At 50.7% G+C, this 13399-nt stretch overlaps 1 protein-coding gene across 3 annotated transcripts in view; it reads right to left on the bottom strand.

Moving 5' to 3' along the window:
* ACOX3 (acyl-CoA oxidase 3, pristanoyl) overlaps positions 1-13399 on the bottom strand; it is a 51338-nt gene that overhangs the window by 37384 nt on the left and 555 nt on the right. Inside the window, exons 1-7 of one of the 3 annotated variants that reach the window (XM_027773601.1) lie at positions 11944-12034; positions 10210-10367; positions 9555-9788; positions 7970-8044; positions 6450-6539; positions 3184-3327; positions 2177-2265 (exon numbers count right to left, since the gene is read on the bottom strand). In XM_027773601.1, the coding sequence (XP_027629402.1) occupies positions 2177-2265; positions 3184-3327; positions 6450-6539; positions 7970-8044; positions 9555-9788; positions 10210-10353 (776 nt within the window). In that variant the 5' untranslated portion in view covers positions 10354-10367; positions 11944-12034. Of the gene's footprint in view, positions 1-2176; positions 2266-3183; positions 3328-6449; positions 6540-7969; positions 8045-9554; positions 9789-10209; positions 10368-11889; positions 11913-11943; positions 12035-13399 lie in introns of those variants that run through there. The other 2 variants (XM_027773602.1, XM_006152948.3) reach the window with 2 other exon arrangements.

Below are 13399 nucleotides of genomic sequence, written 5' to 3'. Positions count from 1 at the left end.
AACGACTGCCCCCCCCGGGGGGGGGGGGGGGGGGGGTGACCACGCTGCAATCCCTTCTCCTCCATTCTCCTCTCAGGATCTTGGGCATGCATGCGCGTGTGCCAGGTGTGAGTGTAAGCCACCGAATCCAGGACTTCAACTGCGGTCAACTACATGGGAATCCAGTGACTTAGCCATTACTCCAACTGCTGGTTCCCCTTAAGGTGTCTCACCCCAAGGTTAGAGAGCCAGCTTTCTCAAACAGACCAATTCACGTCACTATAAGGTTTGCTGGTGCTCTGAAGACAAGAGCCAGAACACTGAACCTCCACCAAAGCACACGGGCAACATCAATGCCAGGGTCTTCCACGTGCCCTAAGAAAAGGGGGCTTAAGGGAATTTGTGGCCAGGTTGTGTGTGTGTGTGTGGGGGGGTCACTCTCCTCTCTGCCAGCTCTAATACATCTAGTGGGTTCCTTGTATTACTCCGCACGTAAGGAGAGCAGAACTATGAGGCAGGTGGTCGGTAGGAAGGCTTGCTGCATGAGTGTTTTGCTTTGCTCTTTAACAAGGTCATTCATCTTCCTTCTCAAGCTGACACTGCGTTTCCAGCACTTTTCAGTATAATCTGGGATCCTCCCTTTTTGAAGGCCTAAGCACAGACTTGAGACCCACCCTCACCTAGCATCCCAACTTCTTGGACAAACAGAAGGTTTCTCCAGGGTCAGGTCTTTGGAAACCACCTGGTCCACCTTCTCTCTCTGGACCGTCTCCTCCTTAACGCCCAGGATAGCCAGGTCAGGATAATCACCTACTAAGAGGTGGCCTTCTTCCATCCCCTGATGGCCTTATTACAAGGCAGCAAGTATATAAACATTCTTGAGAAATAATGCAGGGTGTCAGGCTCAGGTATACCCCTGTTCACTTCCTTCCTGGTTATAAACTATCTTGTGGATACAGAGGAGCCTTTACCCTGCTGGGCCAGACCTTCCAGGAGACAGTGTGTTGAGGCCACTGTGTACAGATGAGGAAGCACTGAGACACAGCCCACAGCCAGGAAGACCACCCCGAGGCCTGCTCAGGAAGGGCCACACAAGGGACTACTCTCACTGCACCCATCTTAGAGACAAGGAATTGGGCCGAGAAAGTTGGTTAAGAGAACGCAAAAAGCCGACTCTGAATCTGCTGTTAAGATCTGAGGTTCTAAAATCCATTCCTTCAGTAAGCCTTCCCAAGCTCCTCACGGCCCGGCTCTCACTCCCTGCCCCTGCCCCATCCCAGCATACTACTGGGCCTCAGACACTCTCCGACCCCAGACCTCCCACCATGCTGCTCTCTCCACACGGACACTGCCCACCCCCAAGGTCCCCGACCATCTCCTCTTAGCCTTACGGGTGTCAAGTCAGCCATCACGTACTCATTAGAGTCTTTTTAGGTCCTGCCGCAAATCAGGGTCTACACTCCCCACCCAAGCACTTGGCAGAGGCCGTGACTAAATCACCCCTGTCTCACGGCTGTGGTCCAGGGAGAGGTCTGGCTGTTCTTGTTCACTACGGCACACCCAGCTCTCAGCCTGTTCCCACACAGAGCGTGCTGCTAAGTGGGTCACTGGAAATGGATTAAACAAATAACCGACCCTCTCTCCAAGCTCGTGTCACTGAGATTACAGGGAAAGAAGCACACCCAGCCCAGAGATGGCAACTGCAGCCAAAGGCCCCTCAGGTTCAATGCGGATGTAGGCCGAGGTTACACTCTAGGACGAGATTCAAGACACTGACGAAGCCCCCACAGCAGGAAGCAGGCCCCACGCCACAGCCCAGCCTCCATCCAGGCAGAAGAAGGCAGCACCAGGCTGCAGGCTGCAGGCATCAGGCCTGGGCCTAAACCGAAAGCTAGGAGCTGCTCCCTACAACTGGGGGTGGGTTTACTGAGGGCCCTCATCAAGCCGGGCCTCCTGAGGTTGAGTTTAAGCAGGACGTGGCTTACACGTCCTGGGGGCGTGGGATCCAGCATGCTCCACAACAGCTCCATGGGGTCTAAGGGGGTAAGGTCACTGACACGAGCAGCGACTCGGCTGGGACGCCGTAGGGGTCTCGAGTCAGCACCCACTGGGGAGGCACCGCTGCTGTCCATACAGGGTGTCCACTCGCGGCCCAGACAGGGACGCTGTGCCCATCCAGTCCAAGGTTGACACTCACCCGTTGTCCAAGCCATTCTGCCCAAGTTTCTTCCCTATGTCGCCGACCATCACCCCCGGCATGGGAAGAAGGGTGTTTGGGTCCCGAATCTGTACAAAGCAACAGAAAGCAACAAGGGCAATTGTTACATTCTCAGGAAAATCAAATAAATCTGTTCAAAAGAAGGCCTATCTGCAGTAGCACACACGCACACATATGGGTGCGTGCCCAAAATCCCAAGAGAAGAATGGAGAAGGAACTGTGGCACGGCCATTTCCTGGGGAGGTGATTTCTCACTTTCCCTCTGCCTCTTTCTCTCTGATAGGTGTGCTCTAAAGTCTGCCCACCGCCCCCCCACCAAAAAAAAAAAAAGCCACAATGACCTTCTTCTCTCACAAAAAAAAAAGTCCTAGAGAAGAAAACGCCAGAACGGGGTGGTGGAGAGGCAGGGCTTAGCTCAGTACCACATCAGCTCAGGCAGGAAGGTCCTGGATCAGCTTCTGGCAGCAGCTGGGTGGTCAGAACTGTGCCCACATGGGAAGCAGGAGCCTGAGCTGGTCCTAGCCTGGCCGTTGGTCCTAAGTACCCCCCCGCTGCAGCTTCCCATCTGCATGGGTGGCAGCAGGACTCACCAAGTAGGACTTCCCATCAGCACTCCTAAAGCCCTCCCTTGACCTCCTGAACAGGGAACGTAGGTGTGTGGGCCCAAGAGAGCCCACTTTGTGACAAATGTTCGAGGGGACGCAGATGCAGCCACGCGGAGGGTGGGAGATTGTCAACCAGAGGGTCTAGAGCCATGAGTGCTGGCCAGGCTCTTGGCTGTGCCACTGCTGACACTGGGGCCTGAGCTCTTCGTTGAGGGAAGGGGCTGTCTTTTGTGCTATAGGCTATTCGGCAGCGTCCCAGAGCATTGCTCTACCCCAGCTGTGATAAAAAAAAAAAAAATGTCTCTGGACATTGTCAAATGGCCCATGGGGTAAAGGCTGGCCCCTAAGGACAGAGCTCTACCCCACACCCTGGCATCCTACCTGCACGACAAAGGAATGCAGCCCATGGCACTGGCCCCCTGGCGTGTACAGCTGAGCAAACACCACCGCGTGAGTGGCCGTCTTGCCCATATTGCCGACCCAAAATTTGGCAGCTTCAAAATCCGGGGAATGTAAGATGAATTCCTGCACAAAGGGAAAAAGTTAAACTTATGATTAGCAAGACGTTGGATTTAATTTTCTCGGTGCAAAATCTCGGAAACCAGAGCAAATATTGATAGAACAATTCATCCTCTCTATAATACAGGTAGGCCCTATTTTTTAAACATGGCATATTCTAGGGTCCAGTGACTTGAAGAAGGACCTTCCTACAGAAAATGATGGCTAGTAAAATATATGTGCATATTCTGTAAGCTGACAAGCGCCCCCAGAGTACTGTTATCACCCATCGTCTTCCCTGACCACACCCTGCCTGTAGAGCCCCAGTGCTGTTTGCCTCCCCCGTACCCCTTACCAACTTCTAACTGGCTGCAGACTGCTTCCTTCTACTCTGTCTCTCCCACAAATTTCACGAATGAGGGCTTTACCCCAAATGCCCAGGAGCACAAGGCAGACACACAGAACGCCAGAACGAATGAATAAATGAATGAGTGAATACGGGAACTAATGAATGCGCCGTGGCACCCACGGTCTTTAGTGTTTGGCTAGAAGAGGTATGGGCAGATCCCTGAGGAGCACAGGTGGGGCCTCAGTGAGTCAGAGAACAAGAGGGAAGGGGCCAGTGCTGGGGCTGGTGAGTCCGCACTGAGGGCACCCTCCAGGAGCGAGCACGGCAGAGGGAGGGGTGGTGAAGGAGGTGGGACATCAAAAGCAGGATGCTCAACAGAAGCGGGGCTGGCCACTGGGCAGTGATGAGCACAGGCGGGTAGAGAGAGCTGCCCAGGCACTTCCGGACACTCAGCTGACCCCAGGCATCTGCACTCAGCCAGTCAGGGTCAGGGACTGTCGTAGGCAAGTTCTGGTTCCAGTCTGCATCCTCCTGCAGTATGGGAAGCTGCAAAGCCACATACCCAGGGGTACTTCCTCTGTAACCCAGCGGTGGGTGTGACCTTGTAAACTATAAGGCCTCAGTCGCTATTTATCACTATATGCAATTATCGTGGAGATGCTGGAATACCTCTGCAGAAAAGGTGGGTGGGGAGTGAGTGGACTGGCAGTGTGCCATGCTCTCCTCTATCAGGAGGAATGGGGCGTCCCCATCTCTGCCAGGCCCTCCCTGCGTGCTCTTCGTCTCAGGGCAGTCCGATACTGCCACCTGTGACTTGTCCCCTGCAGGTGCTGGGGGCAGGCTCAGAGCACCAGCTCTCCACTCCAGGTCCCCAGGGCCTAGCACGGCCATGTCTCCACCTCCCTCCTTACAAGGCTGCCCCCTGCTGGCCACTTAATCTCAGCCTGTCTTCTCTGTGTATGCCCCCACCCCTGCGAACCCCGTCATGCTCCTGGAAGGCCTCCAGGGCACACCTGACTTCTCCCCACTCATGTCTGTGCCCCTCTAGCGCATGATTTCCACAAGAGCAGATGTGATCAACTGACTCATGGCCTTCTGCTCAGTCTCTAACAGCAGTGTCTAGCATGTCACAGGCACTGGGCGAATGTCTGTCACTACGTGAATTCCCAGTCAGAAGCCCTGCACGAGGCTCCCAGGCTCCTGTTGACTGATCTGATGGCACACGCCAACCTTCACTTAAGCACTGGGTGTCAAAAGCGGGCAGGTGATGATGGATGGCTTCCAGAGCCCAGGGTATGCCCAGGCCTGAGGCCACGTGGGCTCCGCGTCCTCCATCTGCCTGTCAGAATGTGCCACACCATGGCTCAGTGCACAGCCACAGGTGCCAGGGGGCAGTGGGAGGAGAGGGGCCACAGAGACAGAAAAAGATACAATGTGGTCTAAAAATAAATGAGGGACAGCCCCATGGCCTAGCAGTTAAGGGCACTGGGCACCACGTGGCCAACTGCGCAGGTTGAATCTTGGCCCCAGTGGGTTGGAAAACGCACTGGGCACATGTGCGCGCAGGCCTGAAATCCTGAAAGGACGGGGAGAGACCGAAGGGAGAGCAGCACGCTCATGCCCGGCTGGACGCTTCCTCCCTTCCCGGCTCTGTTTCTCTCTATTAAGTGCACGAGCCCGCTGGCAAAGTCAGGAACTAAGGAGGGGCCCAGAAGGACTTGCTCTGAGCCTGCATCTCAGTCCTGCTCCCAGAAACCCCCTGCTGTAGCAGCCTACTTCACACTTCGTGGTGGTCACCTCTTACTGCCCCTGCTCTGGCTGGGGCCCCAGACAGGCTTGTTCTCTGTGCTCCCACCACACAGGGGCCTGGGAGAGTCCACATTTGGCCAAAGGTAAATGAATAAATATAGAGTGAATGAACGATGTGCAAGTAAGCAATTACAGCGTCGTACTTCTGCCGCTGGAACGCTTCCACATCAGCGCTACCACCGCTCCTACAACCCCAGGCAAAAAGTGAAAGGCTCCCAAAGTACCAAAGCAAGGAGGAAAGAGTGACAGACAGACATGGTCCTCAGGCAGAAGGGGGGCCTGGGGAGACAGACGGCATCGGGGGACAAAGTCAGAGCAGCGAGACAGAGAGTAAAGGAGGAGCCCCCTAGCCTCCTCACTCCCTGCCCTGCCTCCCACCACAGCACTGACCAACTGAAGACGTCGCACTCCATCCACCTGGGGCCTGCCTCCCTCCACAGCACGCAGAGCTCCTAGCTGCAGGGCTCTGTGCAGACTGCAGTGCCTACACCGGGCAGTGGCTCCAGGTGGCAGCCAATAGTGCCGAGGCCACAGAAAGATCAGGAGACAGCAAGAACTTGAGGAGCCAGACTGTGGTGGGCAGGAATGGAGAAGGCAGGCCGCTCACCCAAACAGCCTGGCCAGGCAGGGGGCAGTCGAGCAGCTAAAACAGGCAAAGGTTGGGAGACGCTGCCTCACCCTGTTCACTCTATAAGCCATGAGCAGGGTGACCAATTTGTGAGTCCCAGATCAAGATTGTAAATAGAACAGTAAGTTCAAAAAAACGTCAGTTTGCCCCTCTGTTCAAATCCCACACAACTCCAAACCACAGTAAGCCCTGCCCCGAAGCGCACGGTGGTTTGCCTCTCAGGCCCCTTGCCCCTGAGCTCCCACCATTTGGTGTGGACTTAATGAGCAACATGTACGAGGACAGGTTTCTTAGTTGAATTATTTTAACACATGACATTTCATATGCTCTAAGCCCAGATATCCGTGGGAAGATGGTCCCTACCTCAGTGGCCGGATCGTAGTGGGCAGTCGTTCGAATGGCTTTGGTGTTACTCCCATGACTTAACTCAGTCAAAGCGAAACATCCAAAAATCTAAAAGGTGAAGCATAAAATAACATAAAGCAAGAGAAGATTAGGGGACCAGCAGTTGGCGTAATGGCTGTGTCACTGGGCTCCTATGTAGTGACCGCGGTTTGAGTCCCGAACCCAGTAGCTTAAACTCACGCTGAACGCGTGTGCATGTGTAAATTAGTTCAACTTATTCATTCTCTTGGGTCACTGGAAAAGTCATGACAGATTTTTCTGTACCAAAATGCGTCATGACTTTCCAGACATCCCAGTACATGTTATGCACGTATCACACCATCACATTGTGCCCCGTAAATACATACAATTGTGGTCCATGAGTTAAAAATACTAATCTAGGGCCAGCCAGTGGTGTGGTGGGTAAGTCCTCTGGATCTCACATGGCCAACTACACGATCTGAGTTCTAGACCTATTGCTTAAAAAACACCCAGGTGTGTGTGTGTATGGAGAAGAGAATGTAGAAGTTATTGTGGTGTGATTATTCCCCTTGAGGGTAGGGGGTGCTTTCTAACTTCCCTTCTCTCTGTCTCTGGTAAACACATGTACCCTATGGTAAAAATGTTTAAAACTTATTTTAAAAACAAGACTGTTTTGGAAACCAGCAGTGGGCGTAATGGCTGTGTCACTGGGCTCCTATGTAGTGACCGCGGTTTGAGTCCCGAACCCAGTAGCTTAAACTCATGCTGAACGCGTGTGCATGTGTGCCCAAGATCCCGAGAGGAGAATAAAGGAGAAAGAGTTGTGGCGTGGTCATCACCCTGGAGGTGATTTCTTGCTTTCTGTCTCTCCCTCTCTCTCTCTGTCTTTCTGGCAAGTTCTTGTGCCCTATAGCAAAAACCTCTCAAAAGAAAAAAAAGAAAAAGAAGGTTGGTATGCACATCCTTGGAGGGATCACACCTCTGTCTTTCCTTTACAGGCAAAGTCAAGGATCAAAGTTCCAAATCTCCACTCATTGCCCTAACTACTAGTGATTATGTCTGTGGGGTGCCATCGCCACCCCGTGTGCAAGGACAGAGGGTGCACCAGGACGACAGCATAGTGGCAAGAATGACTCCCATCAGTAGAAAAAAACTGAAGGGTTTAGCATGCATACAGAAAGCTAAATTCGTGCGGTGCTCGGAATTCACCATAACCATTAGGTAAAGAACTGCTAGCTCTTTGACAGGATGCCTGAGAATGCCTAAGTAAGATGAGCATCACCTCTTTTTTATTTCATCTTTTTTTATTAAATTTTAAAATTATTATTCATACATTAAGTTGCTAAATATCATTTCGATTGTGAAGAGACTTTACCCGGCATGATATACACCTCAGTCCAGCCCAGGTGAGACTCTCACCTCTCTTGCAGACTCTCTTCTGCAATCTGCCCTTCTCACAAATCTCCAAGGAAAGGTAAGGGAACTGGGCTCATGATTCACCATGAACCTCAACTTACCTCCATATTGAACAGCTTTGGAATATATTCGAAATGTCTTTCAGAGCCAGAGTTGTAAACTGTTGATCCAAAAACCTGAAAATAGAACATCATCATTTAGGACCAGCAGTTAGCGTAATGGTTATGTCACTGAACTCCCATGTAGCTGACCACAGTTTGAGTCCCAGACCTGGTGGTTTAAACTCATGCCGGGCGCGTGTGTGTGCATGCCCAAGATCCCGAGAGGAGAATGGAGAAGAAAGGATTGCGGCTGACCATGCCCCCTGGGGGTGATTTCTTGCTTTCTGTCTCTCTGTCTCTCTGTCTTTCTGGCAAGCGCACGTGCCCTATAGCACAAACCTCTACAAAATAAAAAAAAAGAAAAAAGAACATCATCATATAAACCAAAGGAAGTTAAGAAAAATACAATTATCTGGAACTTTATAATCGACAATGTGCTGTTTTGTTGCGCATGTGTATGTACATGTGTGATGTTTTAGACTAAGTTCTGCTATGTTGCAATCCTCGTACCTCATAGTCGCTGGAACCGCAGGCCCAAGCCACCATTCCTTGCTTTCTCATTTTTTTTTTTTTTAGGTTGGGCCAGGAATCAATCCTGGGCCTCCTACGTGGCCCCAGGCTGCCAAGCAGTAGCATGCAGCATGCGCTACCATGGCTGGGCCAAAAAGCACTTTAACACTCACCCCCACATTGGCTCCTCCCACCACACTGCTCCTGAAGAACATGAAGCCTAAGGTGAACTCGCAACACCAACATCCAGGGCCAGGGCCTCCTGACCCTCAGCTACCCTGAGGCCTTGACTTCATATTAGTGGTTAAGACCAGGGTCCCTGTGCCAGGCGGTTTATAGAAGTTAAACAGAATCACTTTGGACTTAAGAAAGAAATCCTAAGGATAGAACGGGGGCAGGATAGGAGAATGGGTAAAAGAGAAAAAATGAGGGTGCATGAAAAGTAGAGCGAGCTCCCCCATTCCATCAAAACACTCATACAAACAAGGGCAAAGCCATTTTCCCTGAGTTCATCTCTACAGCATGTCAAAACGACAGGCTTTTCCCCTAGATTTACTTCCTCTTCACCATTTGTCCTTTTTTTTTGCCACAAGGTATGTGCCCTCACCAGAAAGAGGGAGAGTGAGAGAACATTCCCAATGGCAAATGGTCATGGCACAACCCCTCCTCCTCCATTTCTCTCAGGATTTGAGGCAAGTGCCTGGCATGATTTTCAAGCCTCCTGGGTCTGGGACACAAATCATGCCATAGGCCATGCGGGATCCAGCTGTCTTCACCACCACACTGCTGGCTGGCCCGTTTTAAATTTATGTATAAAGCAAAAAAAAAGTCCCAAAGCTTCCCCTTCTTATGGGACTTGATTTTATCCAAGGACCTATGTGTGCAAATTTGCATATAAAGGTGAAAAACTTGGCCTTCCTACTAAATTTCACACGCTGTCTTTCTGTAAACCAGGATGGAGTACGGAGAGGCTCATGTTTCTTTTGCTCCTGCTTGGCCCTGGGACAGAGCCATCTCATGGCATCCAGAGAGCCGTGCCAGTGTTCGCTCCGCCACCTCCTTGCTGCTCGCTTACCAACACGTGGAGCAGGTACTTGGCAGCCAGGGACCAGTCATACATCCCCAGGCAGTGAATCAACGCTACGGTTTTCAGAGGACTCTTGAACATCTCTCTCACACTGAGGAAGTCATACTCCATCACCCGCTTGCATCGAAGGAAGGTCAGCTCACGGTACTTCTCCATGGACAGCTCGGCTCCGTGGGTCCGGGCAAAGAGAGGGTCTTTCTCCAAAGCCGAGAAGATGGATTTCTGAAAGTGCAGGAGACAGGGATGGTTGACGTGGGGGGAAAAGATGAAATCTACATCTACTCTTTGTATACAGATGTCCTCAAGGACGTGGGATCCGTGGGGTTCACAGCCTGACACAGAAACATGCATATGGAAATAAACGTCTACCCCAATTGCAACGAGAGAAGCCAGAGCCTCGGGTTCTGGACGAATGTGTTCATTCCGTATTCCTCATCAGTTCCCTGAGGCCTGCCTCGGGCATACACAGAGGAGAACGGCCCATGCTGAAGCAGGATAAGCCTCATCTGAGAGAAGAGACAAGGCCAGAGAGGCCATGTGGCTTTAAAAACCATAAACCCCACTTTTGCCAAAGAATAAAGACATCTTTCAGACCCCCCCCACCGTGGCCCAGTAAGACTCTGCACAGCCACCCACCTCTCACCTTGAAGCGGAGCGTGTCCTGGCCTTCTAAGAACAGCAACAGCTCCTTCCAGCTGAAGGATGCTCTTGCTCGGTAGGCGTGGAGGGGCCCCCTGGGGAAGTCTGGCAGCAGAGCATCCTCGTCTCCCCCCAAAGTGGGCGCCATTGTTTGCTGTACACCTGCACAAAATATACAACCTGAATCCTCGTTTCCTTCTATCAGTTCCACCACCCAGGAACAACTGCGTAAACTGCAAAGCATTTGAAGCAGAGAAAGCAAACTCCAATTCCAAAGGGACTCTGAGAAAGAACCAGCACGTGAATACCACCCCCATCCATTCGCCCAAAAGAGAAGGTGAGACAGCTCTCTCGGCAATTTTACTCCTGAACAAAGGACATGGGAGAGAGCCAGGGGCAGTCTGTGACCAGAATTGTGAAGTGCCAGGTAAAGAGGCCACTGGGGGAACAGGCCAGTATTGTTTCCTGCTGCCACCACAGCCTCGCCTGGGCACAGCCACAGCCATAGGATGGCTATGATCAAAAGATAAATACTAACAGGCATGAATGAGGATGTGGCAAAATCAGACGCTCACGTATTGTTGGTGGGAATGTAAAAATGGTATAACTCTTCTGAAAAACAGCTTGGCAGTTCCTCAAACTGCTGAACATAGTTATCACATGGCCCAACAATTCCATTCCTAGTATGTATTCAAGAGAATAGAAAGCATATGTCCACACAGAAACTTGCCTATGTTCATACTGGCAGCATTCATAGTAGCCAAAAGGTGGAAGGAGCCCAAAACCCATCCATGGGTGGATGGATAAACAAAATGTGGTAGAGCCACACAATTAAATACTGTTCGCGTGAAAAGGAAGGAGGTACTAATTCATGCTGCGGCATAGAAGAGCCTCAGAAACATTACACTAAATGCTATCAGACAGGAAAGACCACTTACAGCAGGATTCTAACTATATGAAATGTCCAGAATAGGAAATAGAGAGGCAGAAAGTAGGTTAGTAGCTGCCAGGAGCTTGGGGACGGGAGAAATAATGGGTGACTGCGGATGGGCCCAAGATTTCTTTTTGCAGTGATGAAAGTGTTCAGGAATTACCAATGGCTGAACAACTCTGAACTGTGCCCTGTAGATGGCTGAATTGTATGACATGTGAATTCTATCGCAATAAAGCAGCTTAAAAGGAAAAGCAAGGGGCCAGCAGGTGGCAGAGTGGTTAAGGCACTGGACTTTCACACGGTTCACTGCAGGTGGAGTCCCCGACCTGGTGGCTTGAAAGTCATGCAGTGTGCCTGTGTGCATGCCCAATATCCCTAGAGGAGAATGGAGAAGAAGGGATCATGGTACGGCCATCCCCCAGGGGTGATTTCTTGTTTTCTGTTTCTCCAGCAAATACACCCCCCCAATAGGAAAAATATAAAAAAAAAAAAAAAAGAAAAGAAAAGAAAAGAAAGAAAGGAAGGAAGAAAAAGAAAAGGCAGAGACAAAGTGTTAAAAAATTCTGGCTACAAAATGCAAGGGAAACCATCTTTTTGAGCCCCCAGAGAGTGGCTCTAAACCCTGTTATTCTCAGCATGTTCCCCTCTGAGCTCCGTCGCACTCTCCTCCTCCAGTCCTTAGCCACTGTCTCTGTACCATCTCACCCATTTCAATTGCCCTTATTGCCTGGAGAGCTCCCCAGTCCACACCTCCAGACCAATGTGCTCACTGGGCAGTTGCCTGGGTCACCCCCTCCCTTTCACCTCCTGCAGGTCCTCAGACTCCGAATGCTTGGCACTGAATTCAGCCCCTCTCCTGTCCCCACTGAGCCCGTCCTCCTGCAGGCGGGATTCCACACTGCCAGTGGCCCAAAGGTCATCCTGCAATTCCCCTCTGCAACCCAATTAATCATTAATACCAGCCCCTCACTGCATCTCTTTAATGCCTACAGAGTCCTTTCGTTTCTCCCTGCCTCTATTGACTCTACGGCAATGTCAACATAAATAACCAACTCTGTAGAAATCATAATTAATGTGGTTTGTTACTACACATGAAATTGAGCAACCAGATGGAGAAAGATAGGCATGTCCCTTCCAAAGCTGAGATGCAGTGGCTCCTTGTATACAGTTTCCAGGGCAGGAGAGCTGACAGTCAGCATAAGGAGTCTTTTATATTGGTCCGGCCCAAAGAGGCTTGTAGTTACAGGTAAGTCTGAAATTCTTAGATTAGTAATTGGTTAAAGAAAATCAGGAGTCTTTGTTCCTGAAAGAAATCAGCAAAACAATATGCTCTACTCTAAGAGATAAGAAGGCTTCCTGTGCAACACAAAAACACTACTGCAGGGGCCAGCAGGTGGTGTAGTGTCCCTGCGCTCCCACATGGCTGATTGTGGATCAAGTCCTGGAACCTGTGGCTTCAAAAATCTCACCGGGCATGTGTGTGGACATGCCCAGGATCCCAGGAGAATGGAGGAGAAGGGATTGTGGTGTGGCCATTGCTCCTGGGGAGTGACTTCTCACTTTCTCTCTCACTGTCTCTGTCTCTCTCTCTGGCAAGTCTGTGTGCCAGAGGCAAAAACTTAAAAATAAATAAATAAATAAAAAACACTACTGAGGGTTGAGTCCCAGACCTGGAGGCTAGCTTTCTCACCCCTCATCTCCTCCTGTGCCCCAAAATCTCCATCTGGTGAGTGCATGTGTTAGCAAGTTAAAGAATGGTAATAATAATAGATAAAAATTAAGTAATTTTTTAAAAACTGCCAAGCCTGGGACAGGATGTAGTATCCCACTATCAATGGTCTGTTAATGTTTGTAGGCATGACTCGCCCAGGTCCCCCTGGGAACAACCTGGAAATAGGAAAAAATAGTCAGAATTCTGCCCTTCATACTAACCTCCAGTATTGAGCAATGCTGCAGGTTAATATATTACTCAGCTTGGGACCAGCAGTTAGCATAATGGCTGTGTCGCTGGACTCCCACGTAGTTGACTGCAGTTCGAGTCCCGGATGCGGTGGCTTAACCTCACGCCACGCGCATGTGCATGTGTGCCCAAGATCCCGAGAAGAGAATGGAGGAGAAGGGATTGTGGTGTGGCCATCCCCCCTTGGGGGGTGATTTCTCGCTTTTGTCTCTCTGTCTCTGTCTGGCGAACTCAAGCGCCCTATAGCAAAAACCTCTCAAAAAAAAAATATATATTACTCAGCTACATAATCTACGTTGT

This window comes from Tupaia chinensis, unplaced genomic scaffold (genome assembly GCF_000334495.1).
Source record: "Tupaia chinensis unplaced genomic scaffold, TupChi_1.0 Scaffold000360_1, whole genome shotgun sequence".
In the NCBI taxonomy this organism is placed as follows: Eukaryota; Metazoa; Chordata; class Mammalia; order Scandentia; family Tupaiidae; genus Tupaia; species Tupaia belangeri.
The sequence above is the reverse complement of the archived record's forward strand: the minus strand, read 5'-3'. Positions and strand labels throughout refer to the sequence as shown.